We start from the raw sequence: 21912 nt of genomic DNA, 5'->3' as shown, positions 1-21912 counted from the left end.
GTGGGGGTGCAGGGTGGGCACAAGGGGTGAAGGGAGTCACATATATGGTGATGGACAAACAAAAAATGCACAACCCAAAATTTCACAATGTTAAAAACCATTAAAACATCAAAAAAAAAAAATTAACAAACAATACAGTTAATCAGTTGGAATGGATAAATTGACCAATCAGAGTAATAACCATTTGTAAACAGCTGAAGCAGTCACACTGGTGCACACCCGATTATTAGCCCTGGCTGAAAAAATGCCATTTTAGATCAGTGTTTCCCAAAGTGTGTTCCTTAGAACAGTAATTCAGTGGGATATACCTAAGTATTAACATTAAAAAGGAAAAATGTTTTCATGGTCATTTAAGTCTGGGAATTTTACTTTAACAGTTAACATGTTTTCTGTACAGTAGAACGTATCAGTCTTTAATATGCTAATATGCACTGGATTCCTTAAGAGGGAACTATAACATTCAGCTTAGAAAACTTCTCTGATTACAGACCTCACCTTCCAACCCACTAGTATCTCACAATAAACATTTTGAACAAGGCTGCCTTACTGCTCTACTTTTTAACACTTCTCATATCCATTAGTCTCTTTCTCAACTCCATTAACATTGTCTTTCTTCTGGCTCCCATCATTTTTTGCCTGGACTATTTCAAGTTTCTCTGCTTTCAATTTCGAACTTATCCAATCTATCCTCTATATAGTATCAATTATCTTTCTAAAACTGGTACCTGATCAAATTGTTAAACTTAAATGCATTCAGTAACCATTTAAAAAAAAAACAACACGAAACCAAAAACCAAGATAAAGACTAAATATGGCATACAAGAACCTTCATGAGCTGGCCGATTTGCTTCTTCAGCTTCTCCAACTCTAATCTTTCCAACGGACCATATGAATACTGCAAATGCACTATGCCGCTTCATACCTCCATGCCTAGAATTCCCTTTTCCCCTCTGACCATCCGACGACTACTCATTCATCTTTCAAGACTCATCTCTTCTACAAAGACTTTCATAACCACCTAGCTCCTTTTCCCTGAAAAAGAGCATTTCCTCTTTGATGTCTCTAGCTGTAGTATTTATATACTTTTATCTTAACAGCTATAGCAACTGTGTTTGCTTAACTGATGACCAAAATTTGCCTGGTTAAAATTTTATCTCTGTCTCACCTTTTAAAATAATAATTGAACTATGCTGAATTTAACATTGCTGCAAATATGCCAAACTGTTAACTTTCACTTAACACAATGATGTATTTTGAATAACATGTTCTGATCGGTAAGATTCAAATTCTTTGGGTTTAGAATAGGAAAAAAAATCCCATTTTTAAGGATGAAACCTGCAGCAAATTTAGGCTATAGGAAGAAAATATCTCAAGACAATAGATGGAGCAAAAGTATAGTATACCATGAAAAATACTTTATGATTCTTTTTTAATACTTAGGCATTACATTCTATATCAAATTTTACCAACATGCTGTTCTCTAAATTCATATTTATTTTATACCATAATTTGATTTTTCTGTTCCATGCTAAAAAGCCCACTCTTCCATAATTACTTTTAGCATACAGTACCTGGAATATAAAAAATTTAACTCAATGTTGGCAAACTCTTTCCTTTGACATGTAGGAGATCAATTACAGAAATATCTGGTGGTCACTCTTGTCAAGCCAATGAGCAAGAGAAAAGCCCCAATACATCAGCATTTTCACTTATCACTGGCTCATCACTACATTCATCAGAATTAAACCTACTTGCTACTGCACTATATATATAGGGCAGTTTTGCCAAATGCCTACCTTTAAGAGATAGGTCAACTTCTAAGAACACTGTACGGAAACATTCAGTTGTTAACAAAATTTAATATTAAAATTATTCAAAGTTACGTTATTGTTAATTTAGGGGAAAAAAACATGTATTAATCACCCATAAGAACAACTTTTATTTTAATAAATAACAGTGGGCTTACCAAAGGGTAGGGATTTTAATGTGTCAAGTTTTATGTATAATGGTAATAAACCTTAAGGAGGTGAAACCAACTATTCAATAACCCATTAGGTCCTAAAAATAAAACTATAATACTTTAATAATAAAATTAAAAAAAATATTTGCCAAAAGAAAATAATTCACTCCTTGACCATGCTTATTTATTCAGAGTACCAGCAATTTCAGTTAATGTTAAGTGCTTCACTTCTCCTGCAAATCTGATGTTGCACAGGGAATATACATATTTTCATATCATCACAATATCATCAATATCTCAAACTAGTAATATTGTGAATGCAACTGGTTTATAACAAACACAAAGTCATAAATCAATGCTACTATTTATGGCAAACAGAAACAAAAGTAAATTTGAAAGGACGTTTTCTTTTGTCTCCAGTACTAATTTTACTTGGACTTCAAATGAAGGTCACAAACTCTGCTGAAATAAATTCTCTCTCTGGCCTTCAATCCACAGTATAAATATGGTGAATAGAGCTAAACTATAAGAGCTAACTATATACCAAATAACCAAAATAATCAATTATAACAACTAATACTGCTCTGCAAGACCAATCTAATGAAAAAAGTATCATTAGATGTGGTGGGAAAATACAGACAAATCTGTACAATCTAACATCCATAAACGGTAAAATCAAAACATCCAACTTCCTTATAGAAAGTGTTTCATCTATGTAATTATAAATGTTAAGGACTCTTGCATTTTATAAACACAAGATGGGTTCACTTTGATGATACCAATTTTAAGATTTATAAAAATGTTTAAAAAAATCTTTCCACAAAAGTTTATACAGTTTAAAGCTATACACCAATCTACAAATCTCAGAAAATGGAAAAAAAAAAAACCTTTATAAGATCACATGTATAAAACAAGAAATGAAATGTGATTTTATTTAAGGCAATACTGGGCTACTTCACAAATCACCACCTCAAATATTTACACTGCTCCACACTACTAGTTTCTATCACATTCACAAAGGATTTTTTTTTAAATACCAAATATTTAAAATCTTTGATGTAGTAAATTCTTAATTCACATTTCCATTATATTTCATGGAATCATATTAACTATATCTAATTAGAAGCACTGAAAAAAAAAAAAAAACTATAGGAATACCATCCAAAAATTCTGGATGGTAAATTTACAAAGCAGAGCAAAGTGTTGATATAATGTGCCTACTTTGTGAAAAGTAATTTTGAGATATCCTGTAAATAAATGTTTTATGTAAAAATCAATGAACTATGGTAGAGTTTCTAGTTTTAGTTCAAAAATTCTTAATTTAAAACAATAAAGCAACAATTTTAAAAACTTCATCAGTTAAAAATTAAAATTCCAAATATAAATGTGTCATTTAATAGTTTAGACTTACATACTGCTGGTGGCAGCAAATGATTTACAATAATAAATATATACAAAAAAGGTATCTACAAACAAAGAGTACTGTTATACATGAGCAGTGACCTGGTGAAACATACCAATTACACAGATAATTCAGTTTAGTTCATGGGAAGGGCAACTGGTTGATAGAAATTTGAGGTTTAGCTCAACTATTTACAATAACTGAAGTACTGATTCTGTTCCTCAAGTCCCATAGGGATAAAAAAAAGTTTTACATGACACATGTCATGTTTTTTTTTTTTCCTTTTTTTTTTTTTGGCCAGGTTAATTCATGTCAACAACAACAAAAAATGAAAAAGTTTCACAATTCTAGCATGCTTGATGGCTTCCCATGTAAAATAAAACTGTAAATAATGTATTTATAGTACATTAGTTATCAGTACTGCCCTCTCCCTGTGGCTTTACCCATACTGATTTCTTTCATAATAGACACATCTGAATCATCTGAATGTACTTCAAGTTTTTTCAGACTGACGGTAGGTTTCATTTCCTGAAGCTGCTTTAAGACAAGCTCGGTGCAATCTTTAAGAGTCTTGTCTAAAACAATTTTTACATTATCACTGCACTGAAGCTGTGATGGATTGGCAAACTGTACAAAAGTTTCACTTTCTTTACAAGAACATACATGATTTCCACTAGTCACAGCAGTCTTGTCAATATTTTTTCTTGAATTTGAATGGGATCCTTTTTTATTTCCACTGTTTGGATGGTCTTTGTCAGTATTTTTCTTCTGCTTCACTGCAGACTCCTCAAGAAACTTCAGAAATGATACTTCAAATCCCATTGGTTTAAATGAGCTCCAGTCAAAAGATGCAGGATGCTCCTCAGTGGTTTGAATTGCAACAGCAGTTTCTTCCTCTTTATGCACACTACTTAACTCAACCGCCGATGCTGGTTCAGCTTTTTCAACTTTCCTCTTTTTATTTTGAGAGACATTTTTTTCTTTATTAACTCTCTTCAAGTTACTTGCTTTTTGTTTTTCTGACTGGCAGGGGTTATTTTCCTTAAAATCATTACTTACATTTGAAGACATGTGAGCTTGAGCATCCGCACTTGTGTTGTTGTCTTCATTTATTAGTTTTGTAATAAACAATTCTGTCAGCTCATCCATTTCGTCTTTTTCATTTTTTTCAACCTCTTTCTGTGGAACTGTAGTTGTTCTTGAGTTATCATTGCTCTCTGATACACATGTGTCAGAGTCTTTCACATCATTCTTATCAACTTCTTGCTCAGAAGTTTCCTTTACCTGCGAGTTGCAACACCTTTTGAAGACAATAAGAAGATTGCGGTGTTGTGATGTAAATGCCTTAGATAATTTATGGCATTTATAATGTCTAATTATATTGCTTTCACTTGTAACAACTGATGTACATCCCTTTATCATACATGGATACTGGGTCACAAATCTGCTTGTACACTCAGACAAAGCATCATTTCTAGCCTTTATAGAATATACGTGCTTTCCACGTTTCAGAGAATAAGGCTTATTTTCTTCTATCTGCACAATCTTTGCATTCTTGTTTTCTAAATTATTTTTTTTCTTTCGTTTGGTCTTAGGCATTTTGACTCCTTCCTTTCCAGATCTGTGTTTTGTCCCCCGATGTTTAGACTTTGTCTTTTCTTGGTTTGCCTTGCTTGATATATTTTCCTGGCCAGGTGTTAATCTTCTTGGCCGAATCAAATGAGCTTTATGTTTGTCATTATGCTTATTAAAAATGTGTCGGAGGAGATTAGACCGAGTTGCATATATACGGTCACAGCCTTCACAGTCACACTTGTATATGCCATCTTCTTCAGTTTTACTTCCCCTTATCCCAATTCCATGGTCTGCCTCAAGATGAACAACATAGTTCAAATATGTGGTAAATGAAGATTTACATTCTAACTGGTCACATGGAAATTTCCCAACATCCACAGAAGCAGTCATACTTTCAATTTCCTCAGGAGTCATTTCATGAAGTTTCATGTAGTGTTGTATTAGGCCAGTAATTGCTTGGAAAATTCGAGAACAGTCACTCACTTGACATCGAAATTCTTTCACAGTTTGTTTAGTTTCAATTTCTTCACTTTCTTTACCAGCTTCGCTTTCCTCTTCAACCTCTGCAGAAAATGCAGGTAGATCTGATTTGTGTACAGCCTGGTAATGCAGAATTAAGTTCTGTTGTATTGTAAAGGCAGCAAAACAACCCTGGTGAACACATCGATAAGGTCTGTAGGGACTATATCTTGTTGGAAACTCAAGGGATTGAGAAACTGGCTTCTTGCGTTTTTTCTCCTCCTTTTCTCTTTTATGTCTCCTAACTTTCCGTCCTTTGGTTTGCATGTTTGTGAGAGAAAATGTATTACATTGTTCAGAAGTAATTGTAATCACTTGCGAAGAATTTTCGTTTTTTTCAGGACTTTTTTTTTCTATAAGTTGCTTTTCTGGGATCACTGCTACATTACTGAGGGCATTTTCCTTCACTGCTCCCAATTCTAAAGCAGGCTGGAATTCTCTTTTATTTTCCTCTGTCGTAGCTAGCTGTCTTTTTACTTGTGTAATTCGTGGGGCTGACAAATGTTCACTCTGAGATTTTCTTCCATAAGGCCTTTTTATTTTTAACTTTACCATTTCTTCTGTTGTAAAATGATGTACCAACTGACAGTGTGCCCGGAGATTAGAATTTCTTGTAAATGTTTTTGTACATGTAGGTACTACACATTTAAATGGAGCAAATTTCAATTGATTTTTCTTAATTTCAAGAATCATCTCTGGAGTGTATTGATGTATTTTACCATAGTGCTTAAACAGTGCATCCTTTGTCATAGCACTGTAATTACAGCCTTGGTTTTGACACACAAAAGGTTTATTAACTTTGTCACTAAACTGAATGTTGTTTATAATTTCAGAAACTGGCTGAACAACTGTGACATTTGGAATTGATTTAATAGCAGTGGGAGTCAGTGTCACTGATGTATTTATTAGTACACACTGGGATGCTGGAGTAGACAGGTCATTTTCTAATTTTAATTTCTGTAAGCCTTCTAAAATTTCCTGTATTTGATCCTCCTTATGCAATACTTCAGACTGAGGAAGGTTACTTTTCGTCGGCATGACACCAATGAAGGAGGAAAACTGAGAAGACTCAGGTAATTTGTTATTTTCTACAGTGTTTACTGCAGGAAGCTGAATGTTATAACTTATTTGAGCATTCTGTGATGTTTCACCAACACCCTGAGATGCACTTTTTACCTCAAGTATCTGAGAATTCATAGCAGTTTTAATAATTTCAAGAGTCTTTTCAAAGTTTTGTATAACATTGTCTTCAGAAATCTGCAAATCAGAATTTACTGAGGTTGTGCATGAATTCAAAGCCATCATTTGAGAATCACCATTTTCAGTTTTTAATGTTAAAGGAGCTAACACTGTATGGGACTCAAGATTGGTTTTGAAGTTTTCTTTCACATCAGTCATAAGTAACTGATTGTCAACATTATTTAATTTTTGTGTTAGATTTTCCACCAAACCCTGAGGTTCACAATTTGAAATTACGTTTGAATGAAGGTTAGTAGTTGGTATCTCAATACTCTTTGCTATAAGTCCCACTGCTGTTAAGTCACTTGTTCCCAAGTTTTGGGAAGCATTAGGTGCAATCAGTGGAGGAGCAACTTTCTTTCTTCTCTTAGAAGCACTGTTTCCCTTTTTATTTAAATGACTGGGCCTTGTGTTCTGAGGACCACTTATAACTGAAACACGTGAACTAGTACTGGTAAAATTTTGTGATGGTCCACCAGAATCAGAGAATGAACTAGAACACAAACCATTTTCAACAGTCTTCAGTAGTAGGTCATTTGTTGGAAAAACAGGCAAACTGCTGCATTCCTCAATGGAGGAAGTTTTGGGGTTTGGTGTCCGATTCTGGCTTGTCAGCAGGGGGTTTGGGTGGCATACAGCCTGCAACAGGGTTGGCACAGTTGGATTTGGCATCACTGTTGCATTTACTTGTGCTGTTTCTGAGACACAACCTGTTGGAACATGAGAAAGCATTTCAGCACCCTCAAATGTACTGGGAATACCAGCAGTTTCCAAAGCCTGTTTAATAATTTCACTTCCTTCTTGACTAGCACTCGTATTAAAGTTAGTCACACCAGTCCGAGGAAACGTATTTGGTAAAAATGTTGAAGAGCGATTTTCAGCAGCAAGAAGTTGCAGGAATGATGGATCTTTAAAACACGCTTCTGGATTGAAGGTAGACTGCTGAGGTTGCTGCAAATTTACCGCATTTGTGGAGAGAATCATGCTGGCAAGAAGAGAAGGCTGTCCATTATTCTGCAGAAGTTCTTGAGCAATTTCTGCTCCATCCAGTGGTTTACAATAAGATCGCTTAGACAAGTGTCCACCCAGAGATCTGGGATTAGTAAAAGCCCTGTAACACCTGCTGCAGATAAATTTCCCATCTCTGATAATTGCAGGCCATTTGGCCCTTTTGTTGTGCTTGGGTTTTCTTTCCTTCCCATTTGGGCCCCGCCCACGGTCTTTTTTAACTTTTTCAGATGCAGACTGTTGGGCACTGGTGCTACTGAAGTCATTTGCAACATTCAGTTGTGAAGGAAAAACTGCACTTTCACCATTACTTCCCTTTAGAAAAGAATTAGTGTTTCCTTCAATCTGTGAGGAAAAATGATTTGTATTATTTTCCATTGGAGAAAAAACAGAATTAGTCCCACTATCTGCTGGTGAAGGGAAGAGAGACATTGAACTACTTTCTGCAGGTAAAGGAAGGAAAGGATCTGAGCCACCGTCAATATTCAAAGGCAAAACTGTTTTGGTTAGATCTTCCATTTGTGCTGGCAAGGCAGTATTAGATAAATTTTCCATTTGGGAACACAACATACCACTACCTTGTTCATTTTTATCCTGAGAAGGTATATTTGGATTTATGACACTTTGCACAGAGGGCAACAGTGGAGTGGACACACTTGCGAAATGAGCTGGAAAAAGGGAAGGTGAGACATGCTGCAACTGATTTGAACAAGTGGGATTCCCATTGGCTTTGGTCTGTGGTGTAAAAAATGCACTATTAGAGCTGCCCACCTGTGATGGCAAAAAATAAACAAACTTTCCATTATTTGGTGTATTTAAGTTGTTAGATTTCTGACCTTTTTTATTTTTGCGCTGCATTTTAAACGCAGCATACTGGTCAGGGTGTGCTGTCTTCATGTGTTTCCCAATACTCTGTGAAGAATTATAGGTTCGAGTACATCCCTCAACCTGGCAACTGAATTTCTGAACTGGTGCTTTTGGAGGCACTGATGGAGTTCCTAAAGAACTAGTTAGGCTGGGCTGTGGGGGAACAAATGTGATACTTTCTAATGTCTTAAGAGGAAAGCTATAAAGATTGGACGATGTTTTAACATTACCTCCACATTCGAACTTGGAAGTTGATAAACTGTTTTGAAATCCTGCCTGATTTTGCACAGAAAAGGTCATCAGATTGTTCACTTGTCTTTCTAAGTTTTGTGGGGTAAGGTCACCTATTTTGAGGGTTTCAGAATTTACTAAAGAATTCTGAGTAATCTGCACTTCATTAAAGCAATCCTGTTCTTTTCTCTCTTGGAAACCTGGATGACACAAATCATTACAAGTAACCTCAACTGGTGTATGTAAGTTTGTGGCCAGTGATTCACCATTGCCTTCTACAGTTGAGCTTTCTTGCTTTCCAAAGTTACTCTCAATCCCCTGATTGAGGGACACCTTAATGGACACAGCTACTTCACTGGCCTGGAGCAGAGGAGTAGTAGCAGGATTTTCCAAACCATTTGACAGTGGTCCATCAGCTTGCCTGAGCTCGGACGCAGAAACTGGGTCTTGTTTGGTCACAGCTGGTTCTGCCTTGCTTTTATCCCAAGCATCATTTGCATCTGCTGGTAAGGTGTTTTCAATGTTATTTTCTGAAGGAAGCACAGATCTCTCTTTCTCAGTATTCTCTTCTGCATTCTGATTCTCTGCGCAAGGCTGAACAGAAGCTCCAGATGAATTAAGTTGGTCTTCGGGAAGCAGCACTTTTTCAGGAGTACTGTGATCATCTAGATGCTTTTCTAGCTCACTCTGAGAACGATAAACTTTACCACAACCTGTGAACTTACAAGTATAGGTATTATAATGCTGTGCTTCATGATCATATAGTAAATAAGCTTCTGAAAAAATTCTGCCACATTTAGGAAACATACACTTTGCTCTAAAGACTTGATGCTCCTTTCGGTGGGTTAAGAGCTCTGCGTAACTATTAAAACCAGCCTTACATTTCATCTGTATACAGATATATGGTTTACTGCCACAGTGCATTTGTAAGTGATCATTGAGATGAGTCACACTTACAAAATGCCGTCTACAGTACTGGCAAATAACTTTTTTGCTTTGCATTTCAAGAAAGCGCTTGGCATCTTCATTATCCTTATGCCCCTTTACATGAGCAATTAAATTTTTAAAGTACTTAAAGCCCTTTTTACAAAAAGTTACAGGGCAATTAAATTCATTAACAGGTACTGGTTTCTGGACTGGGATCACTTCTGGTTCATAAGATTTATCTTTGTCATCATTCTCATCATCTGAACCATCATTGTCATTAAATACTATGAAGTCTGTTGAATAGAGACTATTCTTTTTTATAGGCCGCTGTTCCTGCTTGGCCACAGCATTAATCTTCTGATTCTCATTGGTAGTTGTGACCTTAGGAGGCCTTCCCAATCTTCTTAATGGTTTCATAGCTGCTAGTCTCTCTTTACTAGATTGTTTAACATGCAATGTGACATGAGGGACAAAAGTTTCTTTAGAATTAAAGTTCTTTGCACAAATGGGGCAACTGTAAATCCCATCTTTGTAATGTTTCTGAGCATGTCGTACTATTCTATGACCAAGGAATTCTTTGTCACACAGCACACAATATTGCATGTAGGCTTGCCAATTTCTAAACCTAGCAGATATAAATCCCCTCTCTCTCAATTGTTTTATCTCTCTCTTCTTCTGCTTTTCATCACCAATGTCTTTAAGAAGGCCAGAATTAGCACCAACTCCACCAGAAAGTCCATTCATAGAAGTTTCTTTAATCTCTTCCTGGTAGTCTACTACTTTTTCGTAAACTTCACTGTCATTTAGTTCATCTATTGAAGACACTATGGATGCTTCTTCCCCCATTAATGCAAGACATTGTCGTTTTAAGGTTTTCCAATCCCAGAATTCTGGATCAAAGGGCCACTGAGTTTTCAATACAAGCAAGAGCTCACAACGTAGAGAATTTGGTATTGGAAGATTCTCTTCATCGTATTTCTGGTCTGGCTGGTTATACAACATTTCCACAGCATAATATGCATCTACTGTAGGCTCAATAAGAAATTCACTCAGTTGACAAGCACGTTTAACTTCCAGATCATCAGGCAACAAGCACGAAATGGTCTTGCAAATAGATACTTTCACTTCAGTATTTTCTGTAGATTCCAAGCGAAGAGCTTTTACACACAGTTCTATACAGGTGGCAAGACCAGCCCCTTCAGTCTGTGAAAAAGCAAATAGGAAATGTTAACTCACACTAATCAACACAGATTTGTGAATTTAGAAATTTTAAATTTGAGGTTTGCTTCTCTCAAATTTTGCAACAGCCAACATACAAAAAGATGCACCTTCGAAAGCACTGCAGCTTAGCCTGGTGTGTGTGTGTGTAAAATGAACTGTATAGAACAGCAGAAAAAACATAAGCATGGGGAGCTAAGACAAGACCTGGGTAGAAAATCATCTAATAGCTAGGCAAACTTGGAAGTTATTTAACTTCTCTGGCTTTTCCTATCCCATTTATAAAACAGAGATCAAAACAGCATTTAAACTTCATAAAATTGCTGTGAGTATTAATGGATATTATATACCTAAAGTACCTGGCATAATTTAGTATAATGCTTGGCACACAGCAAGTGATCAATAAATGTCATTAACTTTATCATAAATCTCACTTCCTTTCTCAAAAATCTCACTTTCTAAGTTTATATTTGCAATCCTTCAGAAACAAATCCTCTTAACCCAATTACAAAACTGAGAATGTCTCCATATTTCCTAACTTATTAGTAATGAAAGGAGATTTTCACTTCTAACAGAATAAAGTTATTTGATCCTTAATAGTGGGGATTCTAGTTCTATCATAAAATTGAATGCCAAATCACGTACCTCATGGCTGAACCAGCTTAAGAATTAGGAGTAGAAGGAGACACAATAAACTTATTTTCCTTTCAAATAAGCATCTTAAACTATTATTATAAGATGGCAGTAATGTAAGTTAAGAGTCATTTGAAAGATACATGTAGTGAAGAGGTAAAAATCAGTTTTAAAAGGCTAAAAGGGAACATAAATATTTGAGAAACAAGCCAGCCACAAGATGTGGCTACATTCATGGGTATGGAATACGTGTGATATAAGATCAAACGGCAACAAAGAAAAGAAGTCAAAAAAGCCGATAGAGTTTATATTTTCAGAGGTTAAGAAGGAAATAAAATATTTTAATAAAATATTTTACACTAAAACAGAAGCTTAGATTTGTGGGCCAAAAGGAGAGTGAGGGAAGGAGGCTGGGATACTGAACTGGTCCTGATTTTAGGAAAAGCAAGGGCACAAAGACCAAGAAGAACAGATATGAGACCTATTCTTAAAAAGCGATAGTGACAGGGCCGGCCCCGTGGCTTAGCGGTTAAGTGCGCGCGCTCCGCTACTGGCGGCCCGGGTTCGGATCCCGGGCGCACACCCATGCACCGCTTCTCCAGCCACGCTGAGGCCGCGTCCCACATACAGCAACTAGAAGGATGTGCAACTACGACATACAACTATCTACTGGGGCTTTGGCGGAAAAAAAAAGGAGGAGGATTGGCAATAGATGTTAGCTCAGAGCCAGTCTCCCTCAGCAAAAAGAGGAGGATTAGCATGGATGTTAGCTCAGGGCTGATGTTCCTCACACACACACAAAAAAAAGCGACAGTGAAGAAAGGTCAACTGGGAAAGAGCAGGGACTACATGGTTATCTCCAGCTCTCACATAAACTTATATAGTTATTTTATACAATTTTGAGATAGATCTGAACCAGAAAACTTCTACAATAAAACATTTACATCTCTGTTACATGACTTAGGAGCTACCAATAATAGGGGACAATTAGGCCACTCTGTTATAACATGAAAGAAAAAGACATGTGGTCAGTGAAGCTGCATATCAGAGAGAGGAGGGTTTGAAGAAAGAAGTCTTGGAGGAATCAAAGGTCAAGTCTACCATAAAGACGATCTGAAGTGATAATACAGTCATATGTCAGAAGGACTGGTAAATATGTAGAGGGAAAGAATTCTGGAAGAGGCTGTACTTATTTAGAAAATTCAGGAAATGAGGGAGAAAGAATGTCTTTAAGAAAGGACTCAGAGAACATAGGATTTGCGGATGAAGCTTATCTGCCTTGAGGAAGGTAACTGTAACTATTTTCTGTCATATGAACATTGAGCCCTTTCTCCAGAAACGACAAAAGCTGATTAAAAAATTCTACTTATTGCTTAGAAAATGCAACTAAAACTATTTCAGAGAGGAACTCAACTGACATCCCTATTCTAATACAGTCTGCTATTGGATTCAAGGGTTCGTTTCAACTCATTAAGGGCAAATAGCTTTGAACAGATTTGCTTTAAAAACATCTTAATGTTGTAAATAAATTTAAAAGCTCAACAAATAACACCAATAAAACAACAAACTATATCAAAACTTTTTTCTTCTGAATTTTCATCTTTGTCTCTGTGTATGTGATTGAAAATTAAGTTTACAGGCAATATTCAAAGCATGAACTGGTTATATAACAAGTGTGTTTTTATTTTTTTTTATCTATTTTTTTTAAAGCGTTTTTTTTTTTTTTAATTTTATTTTATTTACTTTTTCCCCAATAAGCCCCAGTAGATAGTTGTATGTCATAGCTGCACATCCTTCTAGTTGCTGTATGTGGGACGCGGCCTCAGCATGGCCGGAGAAGCGGTGCGTCGGTGCGTGCCCGGGATCCGAACCCAGGCCGCCAGCAGCGGAGCACGCGCACTTAACCTCCAAGCCACGGGGCCGGCCCCAACAAGTGTGTTTTTAAAGCTGAGCTTGAATTCACCATTTCCCATAAAAACAATGTGATTAAATGAGTGATAAGCCTGTCTAAATCTACCTAATTAATAACATAAGTTAATAAAAAGTACTGATAGTACCAGTTTGAATTTATGAGTCACAGGAGCAGAAAGCTAAGTGATATCAATTCAGAGGTGGATTAGACTCAGCCCGGTTTCTAGCACTGGTGCAGCACCAGGCAAGCTTCTGAAAAATGCAAAGTTTTATCTTTGGTACTCGCTTTTCTGTTCCTTTCCTCTGGCTGCCCAGTATCCTTGACCCAAAACTAACCAAGGCTTATACACTGATACTAGTTTCCCATGTACAGCCCATTCAGTCCTTCCCCCTTCACCCATAGCATCATGTCTTACCCTGCTTTAAAATTCTTAAATGGTTACCTATGTATTTCAGAATTAAATATAAACTTCTTATCGTGCAGTACAAAAGGGCCTTCACAATCTGACCTATGTTTCATCTGGTCTAGCCTCATTTTTTCTTTCCACCTACCCAAATAGCCTATATTCCAGGCAAACTGAGCTAACCGTATTTTCTCAAATATGCCATTTCTCTCATTTGTCTTGATACCACTTGTGATATTGTAATATAATAAGAAATACATATTTTGGTCTTCGACCACTCAAATATGCCATTTCCCTCATTTGTCTTGATACCACTTGTGATATTGTAATATAATAAGAAATACATATTTTGGTCTTCAACCACGGTTCCTAGCAGATAGCTCCTAAAACCTTTGTAATTTTCTAAGTGATAAGAGCTACAGGGGCATCTTTTGTTCCCAGCTCCTAAAATAGCTCCAGCCTTAAAGGTGAAATAGATGTTTTTTGTTATTCATAATAAGGCCCTTTCAACCACACCGGAAGTTTATGTTAATGAGGTGATTTTTGGAAAGTCCCTAGATAACCAAAGCAAAAGGGCTGTTGCCAGGGGAACCAACCTGTGATTAGAGGTTGAAACTTTCAGCCCTCCACCCCCACCTCCAAGGAGGAGAGGTTGGAGGTTGCTGGTGGTTGAATCAATCATCAACTGCCAATGATTTAATCAATCATGCCTACATAATGAAGCCTCCATAAAAACTCCAAAAGAACTGGGTTTAGGGAGCTTCTGAGTTGGTAAATACATGGAGATTGGGAGCTTGCCCCTTCCCCCTACCTTGCCCTATGCATCTCTTCCACCTGGCTCTTCCTGAGTTTATCTTTTTATTATAAACTGGTAATCTGGTAGGTAAACTGTCTTCCTGAGTTCTGTGAGCCACTCTAACAAGTTAATTGAATCTGAAAAGGGGGTCATGGGAACCTCTGATTTATAGCCAATTGGTCAGAAGCACAGGTGACAACCTGGACTTGCAACTTGTATCTGAAATGGGGGGACAGGGCAGTCTTGTGGGACTGAGCCCTTAACCTGTGAGATCTGATGTTATCTCCAGGTATAGAAGTATCAGAATTGAGTTAAATTGTAGGACACCCAGCCGGTGTCTGGAGAATCAGAGAACTGCTTGGTGTTGAAAAAAAGCTCCACACTCTTGGTGACCACAAGTATTCAGTGAGTAGTGAATAGAGGAGAAAACAGATTTTTCTTTATACCACTTGACATGCTTTTTCTGTTACTAGAACACTTGCCCCTCCTGCTTTGTCTAGCCATCACTATTTGAAAGTCGAACAGACAAGTGGGTTAGTTGGCCCATTTCTTTTATTCATTCAGCACCTACTTTATACCACGCACTGTGCTATGCAACGTGTGAGTCTTATTCTACTATAATAGAAAGACCCATATTACACTGCAACTGTCTGTGTGTCTCCATCAACAGACTATGAAATCCTTAAAGGCAGGGCTATATTTTTCAACTCTTTTAACATCAGGGGTCTAGGAAAAAGCATGAATAAAAAGATGGACCAAGGGGCCAGCCTGGTGGCATAGTGGTTAAGTTTGCAGGCTCTGCTTCAGTAGCGGCCCGGGGTTTGCAGGTTTGGATCCCAGGCGCAGAGCTACGCACTGCTTATCAAGCCATGCTGTGGCAGGCATCCCACATATAAAGTAGAGGAAGATGGGCGTGGATGTTAGCCCAGGGCCAACCTTCCTCAGCAAAAAGAGGAGGATTGGCTACTGATGTTAGCTCAGGGCTAGTCTTCCTCACACACACACACACACAAAAAAAGAAGGATCAAGCTTCTGCTCCATTTCCTTTGCAGATCTCAATTAGAGTTTAAGAAGGACACTATTTTAAGTTAATATGTGAGAAGCTGGCCAATCGTCTTCAACAACTCCTGGAGTTTAGAAAAAAAGAGGGCCACTAGTTAACCCAAATCACTTAACCTTGAGGCTAAATTTCATCATGTGAAAAATGAGGAGTTACACTACAACCTAGTCACTACAGTATAACTTTAAGGTCTCTTTCAGTCCTAAAACAACAATAATCTATGATTCTAGTATTAAGGTAAAACCTCTGCTTGATTAGATTTCAGAAAGAAAAAAACAAAGGGAAAATATTTTATGCAATGAGAAACAAGATTTCGGGGGCAGAGCAATTACGATGCTGCACATTATCCTTGTCAATAAGTCTGCTCCCCTGGCCAACTTCCCCAAGCTTTTAACTGCTTTTTTATGTGCTTTACTTCTGAACTCAAAGTCTCTCTAGAAAGCCACTACTCAACAGAACTGTCTTCGACAATGGAAATGTTCTTTATCTGTGCTGTTCAATATGGTAGTCACTAGCTAGACGGGGCTACTGAGCACCTAAAATGTGGCTATTGTGACGGAAGAATGGAATTTTACATTTTACTTAATTTAAATTAAACAGCCATAAGTGGCTAATGGCTACCATAACAGACAGTGTAGCTCTTGCCCAAGTGTTTCCCCCTCTCTAACAACGGTCTCCTTATGCATGGGGGTGAGGTTGAGGGAGGAGAGTCACTTTTTCAAACCTTCTCGATTCATCTGATTAAGAAATGAAATCCAAAGTAATTAAGCTTACCAGGTGGTCAACAGCAAGTCAAGATTTATACCTAGTTTGTCAGGCTTCTAGTTCCAAGTCCCTTCTACTTTGTCATGCTGCTCTTTAACTCAAATATAAATCAGTGGCACAACCTCTGTTTTAAAAATGCATAGTAATTTTCCAAGAAACTTATCACTGTTCTAAGTTTTTTTTTTTAAATTGCAGCACAACAATATATAAAATGAAAAATCAGAATGAGTTAACAGGGTTGACAGAGAAAAACTAGCAAGTGGCAGGATTCATTCCTGTTCTTTACTCTTGAAAATGAAATTATTTCAGGAGAGAAAAATGAAGATGCATACAAGATTTATTGACTACAGATTTTAAAAGGTACCTTTTTTTCCCAGTAACTTTATTGAGATCATAATGATTTATAACATTGTGTAATTCTGGGTATACATTATTATTATCAATTTCTGAATAGACTTCATCGTGCTCACCCCCAGTAGTCTAATTATTGTCCGTCACCATACATGTGTGTCCAAAAGGTACTTTTAAAGGGGGATAGGACAGTGTCTTTTGGTCTCTGCTTTCAAACAAGTAACACATTATTTTAAAAATACTTCTTGTCATGCTGCATCCCAGTTTTCAAGGATTCCTAAAAACTGTTTGGCATCCCATTCTATGCAATGGTAGCACCTTTGGAAAGTGTCTTCCGTGTACATTGAAAATGGAAATCAACTGCATTCCTACAAGGAATGTAGAAAATAAACTACTGTAAGAAAATAAATTAATATTGTAAAACCTGGATTCTGATTTAGTTACTAAATAAATGGAAACACATATGCAACTTCTGCTCGTTACTTCTCTTCTCTCTTTAGTTGTGTTTAATCCATTTGTAAAGTATTTTTATTTCAATGACTATTTTTTTTTATTACTCAAAGTTCTTTTGACTTTTTCAAATCTGCTTGGTCATTTTGATAGTATCTTTCTCACGCTTTAATTCCTTATTCTGTCTTTAAATATATGTAATTTACAGTTTTTATCCTTGCATGTTTAATCCTATTGTTATTTCTCTCTGCTAAAATTCTCTCATGGCAGACTGTTTCATGTTTTATAAATCTTGATCAAGAACTCATCTAAGTAGGGCTTTGTCTGAGAATCCTGTATTGAGAGTACATCCCTCCAAAGCAGTTCTGCATTTGCTTCTGCCAGGTATCCCAGGTATTACAAGCCCAGGAGTCCATCCTTACCTTCTTAAACATTACTTACTTGGCATGGGGATTCCTGGACTGTACAGGTATAGTAAATTTGGACCCCGAATCTGTGTGAGGGCAGACCTATGGTTACAACTTAGAGGAAACATTTTCTCCTCTGACCCACAGCCCAGTTGGACATGCACAAGGTTCCCTATCATCCATTTGTGTTAGAGAGTAATATTTTCCTAGTCTAATTTTCAATAACATTATAGAACTTCAAAGATTGGAGGAGGGGGGAAGGGGACACAGAGCTCAGTTCTAACTCCCCAATTTGAGAGTGCCCGAGATCTTATCTCCTATTCCCATATAGCTATCTACTGTCCCTGTGTGCATATTAAAACTTAAACCCCTTAGTTACTGTAACTAGTAACATATCCCAATCCGCACCAGGCTAGGAGAGGCCCAGCATCAGCTCAAGCTTTCTGCTCCCGTTTGTAGATTCGTCTTCATTTTGAGCCTAGAGACTTCCCTAATATTCTTGCAATCTCAGCTGCTATACATTAAAAAAGATGTCAGTTTTATTTTATCAAGTATTTCTGGGTGTTTTGTAGAAGCAGCCTTTTTAGATAATGTAATCTGCCAGACTGATAGCAAAGGAAGCTATCTCTATATTTCTCTTTACACTCTCTAAATTTCTATAGAGCCAAATTATCAAAATAGTATAACACCTAGGAGTAAAAATTGTAGAATAATAAAAGTATTATACATTAGTTTTTTTTCAGGCTAAGAGCAAGCCCCTGGATCTCATTTGCATTTTTAGGTTTTTCTATATCAAATGTCCCAAACTATTAAGAAAATCAATTTTCAAAATACGAAATGAAATAAAAATCACTTGTAAAAGGTGCCAAAATAATACAGTTAAAGTCTTTTATTAAAGACAATTTATATATTTTAAATTACTAAAAGATATCTTGATTATTCTTACCTCTGAATTAATAACTTTAATCAGGAAGAAAATGTGATATACCGTCTTGGTTAACAAAGAAAGTTGACGACATCTTTCTAGGTACACTTGTATAGATGGTTCTACTCTTTGCTGTAATTTACTCCAAAAGAGAGTGAGTTCCCTAAAAGAAAAAAAGTATAAAAAATAAGTTGGAGCAGTAATGTAATAATCACGGACTATGTCAGTTCATTACATTTGAAATTAAAACTGCTTTTAGATTCCAATTCCACATGTGGAATTAAGTTTAAAAGCAAGAAGATAGATCTCAGTTTTCTAGAGACTAAATAAAATCAGAATATAATTTATCGATTAATATTTTTCAATCTCAGACAGGGAAGCTTCATCTTTTACTAAGAAAGCACCTGACATTTAAACAAGTTGTACAAATGGTAACTTTGAGCCACATCTAAACTTTAATAAGAAAGTGCAAAATGTGTGTGTATATATAAAATGCACAGTGGCATAATGGTTTTTAAAAAGCATTTAATTTTTATCTTCTAACTTAAATTTAAAATTAACCAATTTAATTGGTCAATTAAAATTAAAGTTTATTATTATTAGATAAATATTAAGAATCATGATGACAGAACTGAGAAGTAACTAATCTTAATCTGTGCCACAGCAGCGAAACAATAAAAGAAAATTTTGAAAAATGAACTTTGACATTTATTTCAAACGTAATTACAATGTATTTTTCATAGAAAACAATCCTACTGAAGTGATGAATTTTCCTCCCTTTTACCTATTGTCCTATTTCTCATCTGTCCTCTATGGTTAACTTCCACATCATCTTCTTGCTTCAACTTTCACCAAGTATTCTCCTCAATACAGGCCTTTCTTATTAGTATTTCCTCAGTTTCCACTCTTAGGAACTCTGCCCTTTTCACCACCCGCCTGAATAACTTGCTTATTTACTGGATTTTAACCTATATATTGAAGACTTCAAAATCTGTCTCCCCAGTCTTGACCACTTTCACCTCTGTAGTTTGTGTGTGTGTGTGCGTGTGTGTGTGTCTGTGTGTGTGTCTGTGTGTGTGTGTGAAGAGGACTAGCCCTGAGCTAACGTCCGATGCCAATCCTCCCCCTCCCCCCTTTTTTTTTCCTTGAGGAAGATTGGCCCTGAGCTAACATCCGTGCCCATCTTCCTCTACTTTATATGGGACGCTGCCATAGCACAGCTTAACAAGCGGTGCGTTGGTGCTCGCCCAGGAGCCGAACCTGCAAACCCCAGGGTGTCGAAGCAGAGAGCACGCACTTAACCACTTGCGCCACTGGGGCAGCCCCTCTAGTTCTTTATAAGACTTCTCCACCTTGATTTCTGAAACCTGAACCTTAACATATGAAAAAAGATGATTAACATTCTTTCCTGTTCACCATCTTTCTAATTTAATGCATCATTATCACCATCCCTATCAGCCTCTGCTTTTTACTATCCTACTGTTATCGTCAACATTTTTTTCACCACATCCGACATCCATAAGGAAGCCTTCCTAACTTCCCAGCTGGATGGACTAATCACTGGCTTTCTAATTGAGTTTCCTGTCTCAACTCAACTTCCTGTACTGCTACTTCCTCCCCACAACTCTGCCCTCACCCTTCAGCCTCAATCCATTCTCAACTGCTTTTCTTAAACAGTGTTTCTTAAACATAAACTTCTATTTTGCCCTAATTCTACTTAGGGGCTTATAATAGACCCCTTTTCCTTTCCATATAAAGTTCAGACCTGAACATCTTTTTAAAACAAATGTAACATTAATTTCTTAGTCATCACTGATAGTTACGTTACACAGAAAATCTGGGCTGGCCCTGTGCCCTAGTAGTTAAGTTCAGCATGCTCTGCTTTGGCAGCCCGGGGTCAGCTCCCAGGTTGTGGACATACAGCACTCGGCGCCACCCTGCTGTGGTGGCAACCCACATACAAAATAGGGAAGACTGGCACAGATGTTAGCTTAGAGCCAAATCTTCCTCAGCAAAAAAAAAACAAGGAAGAAAGAAAGAAAGAAAATATACTTGTCCTCAGTAAATACATGTTATTTATTCTCCCTTCAGAATCTTTCTACCTGCCTTTTGTGTCAATCCTCTCTGTACTACATGTACAATTTTTCCTTCATAACAAAGCTGGACTGCTCAGAAAACCTTTATAATTATGAATTTTACTCTTCTTTGATTACACAAGCATTTACTTAGCTTGCCTGTTCTATATTCATTTGTATGCCATGTGTCACTTGGTAAATATTCTTAAATGTCGGCATGTTGTAACCTAAATTTTCTTCTGTGTTTCCATAATACCAATACAACACTGAAGACTAATAATGCTGCTGACTGACCAGATAAATTGCCAGTTTTAGCTAACACTAATTTAAGACAGCTGCTCTTAAGTCTTTTCAGTTAACTAATGTCAACATCTCTATTAGTTGTATCTTCCCGAAGGATTATATATAACAGGCTTTGCCCACTTGGAAATGTACCACATAAAGAAATGTGCATTGAAGAAGTTAGTAAAGTAGAATATTTCATAGATGGAAAATGAACTATATTGCCATACGTAAATGACTAGCAGCTAGTTATATGGGTAAAAGTGTATGATATGCAGAGGAAAAAAATACATTCAATCATAGGTTGCTTACATATCTGAAAAAATTTTTATTGTAGCATTAGACAAAATAAACCTTTCTTTCATCTTTCAGAGTTTAAAAATTTCCTGATCATTACTGATCATTATACGATCATTACTGGTATACTAAGGAGTTGTGTGGTCCTTAATACAAAAAGTTTTTAAAGTTATAATATACAACTTGATAATCAGTTTGACAGCATGTAATATCTGAAAATAAGCTTTTTGTCTTGATAAGACTTAAATAGATTTAAAAAAATATGTCCTTAAGCTATCTGAATTCTCACAACCTATCTTGCATTCTTATTTAAAAAACTTTTCTTCACAAAAGAAAATCAACTCACCAAGCACAGTACATATCTCCTTGCTGGAGCTGACGTGATAAAAATGCTGTACATAAGACAAGAGCATTCTTTTCATCACCCTCAGATTCTAAGTTACAGATCATTTCTAGTGCATCTTTGCAATCAACTTCTGAAATCTACAGAAAAAGGATATAAAAAAATGCCATAAAATTGTTTTATATTAGGATATAGTTATATATTTTAAAATTTTCATTACACACACATCACTTTCATCAGTAAAACCCCATTAACTCATACACTGTC

The 21912-nt window shown here is 36.5% G+C and overlaps 1 protein-coding gene across 3 annotated transcripts in view; it reads right to left on the bottom strand.

Annotated features, from left to right (window-relative positions):
- Positions 1 to 1919: 1919 nt before the first annotated feature.
- Positions 1920 to 21912, bottom strand: part of ZNF292 (zinc finger protein 292) — a 95390-nt gene continuing 75397 nt past the window's right edge. For all 3 annotated transcript variants that reach the window (XM_004422098.3, XM_087443853.1, XM_087443854.1), the window contains 3 exons: positions 21649 to 21785; positions 18670 to 18811; positions 1920 to 10931 (listed from right to left, as the gene is read on the bottom strand). In XM_004422098.3, the coding sequence (XP_004422155.1) occupies positions 3777 to 10931; positions 18670 to 18811; positions 21649 to 21785 (7434 nt within the window). In that variant the 3' untranslated portion in view covers positions 1920 to 3776. The remainder of the gene's footprint in view (positions 10932 to 18669; positions 18812 to 21648; positions 21786 to 21912) is intronic.

This window comes from Ceratotherium simum, chromosome 19, assembly GCF_057802395.1.
Source record: "Ceratotherium simum simum isolate JZ-2026a chromosome 19, ASM5780239v1, whole genome shotgun sequence".
Classification (NCBI taxonomy): domain Eukaryota; kingdom Metazoa; phylum Chordata; class Mammalia; order Perissodactyla; family Rhinocerotidae; genus Ceratotherium; species Ceratotherium simum.
Note: the sequence above shows the minus strand (reverse complement) of the source record. Positions and strands in the feature narration are given on the sequence as shown.